Below are 9,357 nucleotides of genomic sequence, written 5' to 3'. Positions count from 1 at the left end.
TTTCTCATCGACAAAGCAGCTTCGTCCAACAAGAGGCGACGGCTTCATCTCGCGATACGCGCCGCTCATGATTTTGATCAAAGGTACGATATTCATCTTCTTCTCATTCTTCTTTTACTCGTCCTTCCCCTTCCCTTCGCAAATATCACTCTTCCATTTCCTTTCTCAACACCTCGTCAGTCTGAGCAGTTGGAACCGATTTTCTGGCTCCTTCCTCTTCAACTCACGCGTCCCCCCCCCCCCCCCCCCCTCTCCCTCCCTCCCTCCTCCACACTTACTTCCTTCTTCCTTTTCCCTTTCCTCACCCCCCCGGCCGCTTCGGCCTGTGCTCCTTTTTTTTGCCCCCCTCCTCTCCCCCCCCCGCCCCCCCCCCCCCCCCCCCTCTTTCCCAATTTTTCATCAACTTTTCATCCCCCACGCGTCCTATTTTTTTCTCTCGAAAATCAAAATATTCAGACCGTCCTCACGTGAGGGTGGGTGGTCAGGCAGACTCACTTGGTTGGTTTTTCCGTCTGCCACAGCTCACTTCCTCTTCCTCATTCTCTTCCTCACACCTTTCTCTTTCTTTTTCTTCTTCTCAAATCCAACACCACCGCCTTTCTGGCTGCCCACTTCGCAATGTCGACCTTCTTCCAGCTTTGCTTTCATTCGATCCTCTTTTCTCTTCCTCTGCCAATCCCCTCACTTGGCTTTTCTTCATTCCACCTCACCTCAGCCATGTCATTATCGGCTCATTCTCATCTCTCTCGCCCGAATTGTTTGGAAATTCAGCGCAAGTTCTCATCTCAGTCTCGGGTTTTCTTTCCTCATCACTGACGAATATTTCACCCAGATCTTCCTCGCGATGGCCTCCTCTCCTCCCTCCGAGATCGAGGTTCCCAGCATGAAGCATTGGCACAGCAGCAGCCCCATGGTAAGCCCGCAATCTTTTCATTTGCGTCCCGGACTCGTCTTCTCTCGTGTCTCTTCCCACCTGCCCGTCTTGCCGATTGGACCCTAAGCGGGCCGAGAATTCGTTCTCGGCGAGACGTCGGGAGCCCGGAATTGGAGAGGTGAATTGCCAGGGTGGCAGGGCCATTTGGACAGGCCAGTCACCCTTCTGTGGGCAGTCGGGGCAAATTACTTCTTCATTCCGGTTCTGCCTTCGGGCGGTATGGTCTCAACCACCTCGGATTTCTCTCTTGGAAGTCCTGGGATGGTCCAATCGGTTACTTGTTGCCACCAATCCGTCCTGCTGGGCAAGCAGGGTAGCGGGCCTTGGAGGTACACCCTACTCTCTCGTTTCCGGGTGTGGCTGTGAAAGGTGCCCCCTTATAACTTCCGCCTTCGGGCGGGTTCATGGAGCCAGTCCCAGCCATCTTTCAGGACTAGTCTCGCGACATCTGGATCTTTTTCTAGGTGACATTCTGGGTCCCCATCGATGTCTGGGTTCTCAGGAACGCTTCCTCACGGTCGCGTTCTTGAGCTAACCGCAACGTCCTTCCGTCAAAAGTTGGACCGCGTGGTAGCTAGGTGTCGCAAGCCAAAAGTGTTTCTCCATGGATGTTAAGAAGTACCGATCTTGGCGAGATTGCTGTGGTGGCGGCAGCAAAGATGCAGGATCTCAATGGCGTGGCACAACAGAGGATGACGAGTTGGGCTTACCAGTAAGGTTTTCCTTGCTGACTGGGTGAAGACACAGGTCAACTCATTCGATGATTCCGAGAGCCAGGATGATATGGCAGACAATTCAGTAAGTTGGACCTCGACATCATCCTCAAAACATGTGAACCCTTTTGCTGACATCTGTTTGACAGGTCGACTCTGACAACGGCAATGAGGTACGTCCACAATTCACATTGTGTCCCAGCCTCGTTTTTCTTTGCGTCTTGCGCTTCCTGTGGTTGCCCTGCCCTCCGAGTCCTAAGCAAATGACGTATCGGGAGTCCGGCGATATCTCAAGCTTGAGGCATGTGTGGATGCCAGGACCATTTGGACCGGTCACCGACTCTACTTTGAGCCGGGGCATCGCCCTTCGAGTGACGGATATCGGGTGCGGGACGTGGCGTCAACCTCCGGTTCGATGGACTTGGGGATGACTCGTGAGGGTTCGGTCTCGTCGTCGTCATACCCTAATAGAGCAGCTCGAGATCATTCCCTACTCTCCCGTTTTGGGGGTGATTCTTGTGGGACGGCCCTGATGACACCTTCGGGTGTCCCTGCGGAGAGCTTGGAAGAAAGCCACGCGGTGGTCAGAAGAATTGGCCGCTCTTCCTACCATCAAGCCTGAGGTGAGAGGCGCCAATTCTCAACCACCGCGTGGCGTGGAAGCCTTGGAAACCACACCTGCCCGCGCCTGTGCCAATATCCAGGCCTTAAATGGGGATGGGGGCGCCAGGCAGATGGTTAGAACCAAACCGTTAGGTAAATCAGGATGCTCCGTGCGCTTAACGGGGACCTGCCTGGTATGGCGTCGATGATCAGGGTTCAGGAAGGCAGCAAGATGCAGACATTGAGAACTTCGAGTGTGGCGTACCAGCATAATATCTATTCTCCAGCTGACTGGGCGCAGAAACTCACACAGGATGATCCTCTTTCGGCCAAGGGCAAGGACTCCGTCCATCAGAACCAGCAGGTATTGTGTCCTCTCTGGAATCCATTTCTATGCTAAGCTCCCAACATTCAAGTTCAAGAACTCTGTAGTCAATGATACGAGCTACAACCAGACGGAGTCTGACATCTCAGCCGATAAGTACACGGCGATGCTGATGCTAGAGTCACGCGTTGCGCAGATGGAGGAAACTTGCAATCAGCTCAAGAAAGACATGAACCAATTCCAAGTCAAGACAGATCCGGTGCACTATCACCGCACGGCGATGAGCCGAGTGGAGGCAGTTGAAGGACGCCAAATGAAAACGGACAGAAACGTCGAGCGTATGGACAAAGGCCAACAACAGATCGAGGCCACCCAACAGCAAATCCAGACGACTCAAGCCACCCAAGACAAGCAAATTCAATACCTAATTTTCTGTGAGGACGCCCGTGACGCCTCTAAGCACGGCAGTAATGCCTCTGAGGACGAACACTACCAGCGACACAAGGAGCTTCAGGACAGATGCGACGAGCTGACGATGAAGATTATGCGATATGATGAGATGTTCATTTCTCAGGCAACCCGAAACCAGAAAATGGATGCCCTGGGACACAATCTGGCTATTTGTACTGCTCTCGTCGTCGTTGTCCTTGCCATTGTGGGCTATGCTGTTCTCTGGTCTTGAGATTGAAAGGAAACATGGGATGGGGAGCTGAAGAATTGTACAGCAACTGAAAATTGATTCGGGCATGGTTGAATGGAAAGAACATGGAGTGTCAGTTTCCCCGAATGAATCAAGCATAAACGCAATTTCCCAAAGTAATAGAGATTTCCCCTCTCAAGAAGCTTCATGATGCCATACAAGTGCGGCTTGTCTTGCAATCAACCAGAATTTCGTCTTAAAGAATTAGCAAAAACCAGAATTTGGTCAACGCCGAGAACCTGTGGCAATGTGCAAGATTGTGTAATGTCAAGATAAATGTAAGAAATAGGTATCTGGTAAGCTGCAATATTTATGTTACTCATGAATCATACTCCCGTCACCTTTGGGCGGCCAAGCTAAAATCAAGCCTGTTCTAAGGAGACAGGGCTTGTAAGCTCCGGCTCATCCGACGCTCAGCCCTTCTTCTCACTCGAAATGTCCGCTCCAGAGCCGTCATCACGATCCCAAATTGCAGTCTCCATGGTCGGGTACACCAGGTCCGCGTCTTCCTCTCGCCACTCCTCCAGATCGACCAAATGCCAGTTGGCCCTTACGAATCTGCTCCGAACCTTGTCTGACATGCCAACCATGCGAATCTGCACACCCTTGCCAGAATGCAACTTAATCTCATCCTTGAGCTCCTTCAACGTCATGATGCCTGATGTATCGATAAACGGCACCATGGTGAAGTCCCATACAACAACAGCAAGCGGCGTCTCTTTGAGACGAATCTGCTTTTGCGCTCTTAACCTCTCTAGGCGCTTCTCCGCTGCTACGCTCCAGTGTCTTTCTCTGTCGTCTTGGCTAAGGCTGCTCTCAACGCGCGGGTATACCAGCTTGATGGCCGTGAGCGTCGATGTCTTTGCGCGCTCGGCGTTGGGGAAGAAGATGGCGTCGTTGAAGTCGACGACGATGGCATCGCCTGGGATGGAGATGCGCGCGTTCTCCATGCGTTCATCTGTAACTTGGCGACCGCCGCCGCTGGTGATGCGGGTGATGGGTTGTGGGATAGAAGTGGCGGTTTCTGCGCTGCTGGAGTGGATTTCGGGCTTGACGAAGGTGGAACGGAGGAGAGTCCAGACGATGCTCCATGCGACCTTGATTTGAAGAGTCATTTATGGTTGAAAGAAAGTCGTATTGTGAAGAGGAGGAAACATACAGCAACGCCAATGCCAATCTCGGCTGAGACAAAGATGGTGACCCAGAAAGAAACCATTGAGGCAACAAAGTCGGGGAAGGAGATGCGCCAGAACTTGTAGAACAAGGAAAAAGGACCAAAGAGATGGACAACTGCCATAATCTATAACTTTTGTTAGTGGATTTTTTTGAGTACGGTCAATGGAAACTTACGATGATTGCCGACAAAGTTGCAGAGGGAAGCCAGTAAAGGGCCGGAGATAAGACGTAAAGCGTCAAGAGAATGAAGGCAGCGGTGACCGCACCGGTCAGAGGACTCTTGACACCACACTCAGAGGCAACAGCGGTTCGAGACATGGCACCACCGACAGGCATGGTGCTGAAGAAACTGTTGACAATGTTGACGACACCCAAGTAGTTGAACTCCTGGCTCTGGTCTATCTGGTAGTTGTTCTTCCTGCCAAACGCCTTGCCGACAGCCAAGTGCTCAAGAGTGCTGGCAACGAGGGGAGCAACGGCTCTGGTAGCGACCTTTTGGACCAAGTTCGAGGCGGGTACGATGGGGTGGGTGATACCGTGCGTGCTGACTTGGCTGACCTTCCAGGCGTAGTCTGACTTCTCGCGGTTGCGGTTGACGAGGTAGCTGATGAGAGTGAAGACGACCAAAACAATGACGGCTCTGGAATTGGCGAGGAGCTTGATAGCAAAGTGTCTCTTGCCGTACTTCTTGCCCACCTTCTCAAGAATGACGAGAATGAGCAGGGTTCCGAAACCGATTCCGCACGTTGCGCCGTCCCATTTTGGCAGACGACGAAGGACATCGCCAATAACGTTGAAGACACCGGATGGCACGTTTGTCAGGCCAACGAGGGATCCGACTTGGCCAAAGGCGATGACGAGGGCTGCGGCTGAGATGAATCCGGTGAGGACTGGGAATGAGACGTAGTCTAGGAGGAATCCGAGGCCGAAGAGACCGATGACGAGTGAGTAGACTCCGACCATGAGGGCAACGGATGAGGCAATGGCTGAGATGTCGAATCCTTCCTCACTGAGGTCACGCACGATTTCAGCTGTGAGGAGGCCCAAGATGGAGGTCGGTCCGGTTGAAAGATCTATACATCGAACCAAAAGTCAGAGACCAAGTACCACAAAAAATAGTCAAAATAGATCTGCAAACCAACCCTTTGAGGTTCCCATGAAAACTGCAAACGCAGCTGGAAGCCAACTTGAGTACAGGCCATTGGCAATGGGAATAGTTGCAATCTTTGCGTAAGCCAGAGACTGCGGGATGAGCATGACGCCCACAGTCAGACCGGCAATGAAGTCGGTGATGAGCCATTTCGGGTTGTATCGAGGAAGCCACTGGACGATGGGGACCTTGTCGAGAAGGTAGACTCCTGCGGCTGATGGAAGCTTTGGGGCCCCCTGAACGACAAAGTCGCGAGCTCGTGCGATGCTGGCATCTGTGGCGAACTCGTCCTTCACCTTTTCGACCTTTCGGGTGATCTTCTCCATCTTGACAGCAGGAAAGGAGCTAAAGTGCCGTTGTTTGAGAAAAGATGAGAAAGGGAAAGTGAGGAAAGAGAAGTGTCCGGGGCCGTCGGTGGCTGATGTGATGGGAACAGACAAAATGGTTTCAGAGCAGTTGGGATGATTATATCTGTTCAAGAAAGAGTCAAGTCATCACCTTCATCCGGTCTCAACTATTCGATATTTGACTTGATCCTAGAGATAACAATGTAGTTCAGCCAGACCCCTCCCCCTCCCGCCACGCTGATGGAGGTGTTCTATATGCTTGCTGCATCGCATCTGATCCGCGCATTGCAGCTTGCCCGCTTGCGCAAGTTGCCCGTCCCCCAATACAACACAGCAACCACATGGGATAGCGACCCGAACCTTGTAGGCGGATAACTGTACCATCCAATACGTGTAGAGAGAAGGCAAAAAAGGCAAGAGGAGAAAGAGGGGGAGGCGTGGGCCAAGAAAACACCACCGCAGCAGCATCATGGGCTCCTGCGTGTGTACACAACTTGGCCCAATCTAGGCAAGGAACTGCCGTACCCTCCTTCGGACGACACTCGGTATCCCCTCACATGCCGATGACACCGGATCTAATGCAGTTTGATCACTGTACAGCCCATGGAAGGTGTCGAGAGCCTCAGATTGGTGGGAGTTTGGGTAGGTCTGCGTTACGTCGAGCAAGGCCAACCAGCCAGCCAGCTCCCTCGCGCGGAGTCGCGCCGCGATGAACGCCAAATAGCTTAGGGACAAGGAAGACATTAGACCAAAACTCCAACTTTTCTCCAATAAAGGGACATGATAAGCTACATGTACAAGCAAAACTTCAGGTCTGGTCCCTGGATACTAGTCGGGTGCAGACGTCCATCCAACTCAAAGTAAAACTGACTGGTACCCATCCCGCGTGGGATAGCAGGAAAAGGACTTGTGAATAGTACCTAGCGTGGCGTGGCAAAGAAACGGTACGTTGATCACATGTGCACCAGGGTTGGGGGATCAAAGTCAATGGCTACTGGACGGGACGAGAATAGGATCAGTTGAAATATTTGGAGTAAGAGAGAACACCACATAATTAGCACACACTACCTTATGTGTGAAGTTACTAAGTAAAGCACGAACGCAGCTGGGCACGGAGGCTAGAGTTGGAGTCGTGTCAGCTGAGATGAAAGGACCGCGCCCTCTCATTCGTCATCTCACAAGAAGGGGAAACCATGAGCATCGCATCTTTGTTTTAACGCTTTATTCACTTGATTTTGTTTGATTTTGAGTTCGCACTCATTAGACTTTGTATTAGACTCGATATCTCGTCACTTGGCATCTGAGAGCCGCAATGCTAAGTCAACTGCCAAGTGCCGGTGTCTCTTGGCCTCCTCGTGGCTATTGACGACTTACCAAAGCACGATCCAGTCTTGGCAGGTTGCACATCGAATCTTGTGAGACAGCGAGGGCGTTGAAAAGGACGGACGATCGCCACCGGCAGACAAAACGGGCCGACCTCATGGGCAGTCAAGGCAGAATTTTTGGGTGTGTACGTGCGTATTGTACGTATATGAGTGATGAGTGAGCGGGTAAGTGAGTGAGTGAGAGAGTGTGTGAGTGAGAGGTGTGCGTATGATGACTGTGTGATGCCACGGCTAGTACCACGGTAATCGAAAAATCGTCGAGCCAAGAAAATAGGCAAGTCCCAAAGCCTTTTAGCGAACACCGACACTTGGTACCTAAAGCACGCCCTCGGGGGTTGCATGCATTGGCAGTCTATGTACACGGGAAGCTTGGCGGCAAAACACATATCGAATTTCCTCATCCGGATTGGTGACTTGAGATAACAGGCTCTCCCATCCAAGACATAGAACACTTGGCTTTCTCTGATCCTCTCTCTGGCGCACGCAGCGCATGCGTGGGACCTTTTCGGTCTCAGCTTCTTGTGCAGGACAGGAGTTGACCGAACGTGAAGGGTCGCAATGGAATGTATGTGGTATCCATATTGCCATATCAAGGTGACGACGACGACGCAATACAGAGCCCCATTTCTTTGGTATGCGAGATACCGCGGGCTTAGTCGTGCAACCCGAAAGAGGGAAGTGTGTTCGATTCTCTCTCCCTCGCGGCCCTATCGTTCCGTCAGGTCTCTACTGTGTATCTATCTTTGCCTCTCTCTCACACACTTCTCTCCTTCGACCTGCCTGTAAGTATCAGAGGTACGTTAGTTTTGACGCAAGACCGGAATTCCCGCGCGAGATCCCCCCTACCCAGTTGGCCCCCTCCCCCCTCCCGTTGTCCACTTCCCTTCCCGTTCAACTAAAGTCCAAGACGCGGGGTACATACCCGTCCAATAGCGCTCCCGTGGCGGCCATCGGCTCTAGCAAGGCCATCTTGGATAGACGAACGCAATGACGAGGCGAGATGTCGTGTGCCGGGTGGTGGGCGCGGGCTTCCAGGACAGGACTCCACCGAATTGTTCCCACACGGCCACACACCCCTTCTTCCAGTCTCCGCTCTCTGTACTCCCCCAAGTCTACCCCCTGCAAGTAGCCTTCGATACGACGGGACAAGCTTTTGATTTCCCCGGTTGAGGTGGTATGCCAAGCCCGCGAATCAGGTGCCGTATTCCGGCCATGCAGACCGGGGTGAAGTCCGGGTTTGACCGGGGTTTAGGCCTCTGCCACTCGGTGCTAGCCTAACGGGAGTGACTCGCAAGGAAAGCGAAGAGCGAGGAGGAGGAGCCAGGGAGCCTAGGAAGAGGAGACAATCGAGCAACACCCGCTGCGAGAACCCATGGAGATGTGAATGCAGTTCGGCGGGCGGCGAGCGGCAAGTGGATTGTGGGCCACAGAAATAACTTGACAAGCGCAACAAGAGCCGAGGGTGAACGGGGTAGAGAGAGTGTGAGAGACTATGCTATATGTAGCATCCCTAACTGAACATACATGTTTCTTCGATTAAGATGCTGCAGTCACACCGACGAGGGTTGTATCAGATCCATGCTCACTGGTCGAATCCCCGGTCATGTCTACCACGGCATGTTTGCGTATGTGCCAGTGCCGCCTTTCTTGCTGCAATTCCGACGAATCAGCTCACGTTGCCGTTGGGATGGGAATAGCTTTCCATCGACAACACCAGGGGGATTGTCGCTTTCGCGCCCTGCCTCCAACTCTAGACACCTAGTCAGTCAAGTCAGTCAGTCAGTCGGTGATGTGCCCAGTCCCAATCCCCCCTCATCTCTCATTGCCCCTTGGTGCTCGCATTTACCCCTCTTTGCCATCTTCTTTTCTTGCTCTCCAGTCTCCTCTCTCTGTCCGTCTCCAACTTTTCCAAGAATAGGAATGGGTGTCATCAACCGCAACGTTCACACCCATACAGAAGTTCCTAACCCTACAGGCCTGCTGCCCGCACCGGGAAATGGACCGAAAAGAGTGAAGGCTCAAAA

General features: G+C 52.5%; 3 protein-coding genes across 3 annotated transcripts; 1 reads left to right on the top strand and 2 right to left on the bottom strand.

Moving 5' to 3' along the window:
* Window positions 1-844: 844 nt before the first annotated feature.
* On the top strand, window positions 845-3,257 carry CTAM01_05491 (uncharacterized protein; the record flags this gene model as incomplete). Its single annotated transcript, XM_060521521.1, has 5 exons — window positions 845-913; window positions 1,682-1,732; window positions 1,797-1,820; window positions 2,552-2,614; window positions 2,667-3,257. 5 exons carry the CDS (start codon window positions 845-847, stop codon window positions 3,255-3,257), a joined length of 798 nt encoding a protein of 265 aa, XP_060383735.1.
* A 431-nt stretch (window positions 3,258-3,688) lies between these two features.
* Window positions 3,689-5,927, bottom strand: CTAM01_05490 (sulfate permease; the record flags this gene model as incomplete). The annotated part of the gene is made up of 4 exons (XM_060521520.1): window positions 3,689-4,372; window positions 4,435-4,575; window positions 4,626-5,524; window positions 5,594-5,927. 4 exons carry the CDS (start codon window positions 5,925-5,927, stop codon window positions 3,689-3,691), a joined length of 2,058 nt encoding a protein of 685 aa, XP_060383734.1.
* Window positions 5,928-8,445: 2,518 nt separating this feature from the next.
* On the bottom strand, window positions 8,446-8,547 carry CTAM01_05489 (uncharacterized protein; the record flags this gene model as incomplete). The annotated part of the gene is made up of 1 exon (XM_060521519.1): window positions 8,446-8,547. The coding sequence occupies one exon, from the start codon at window positions 8,545-8,547 to the stop codon at window positions 8,446-8,448; it is 102 nt and encodes a 33-aa protein (XP_060383733.1).
* Between the last annotated feature and the right edge of the window lie 810 nt (window positions 8,548-9,357).

This window comes from Colletotrichum tamarilloi (assembly GCF_030869305.1).
Source record: "Colletotrichum tamarilloi strain Tom-12 chromosome Unknown Scaffold_14.1, whole genome shotgun sequence".
In the NCBI taxonomy this organism is placed as follows: domain Eukaryota; kingdom Fungi; phylum Ascomycota; class Sordariomycetes; order Glomerellales; family Glomerellaceae; genus Colletotrichum; species Colletotrichum tamarilloi.
The sequence above is the reverse complement of the archived record's forward strand: the minus strand, read 5'-3'. Positions and strand labels throughout refer to the sequence as shown.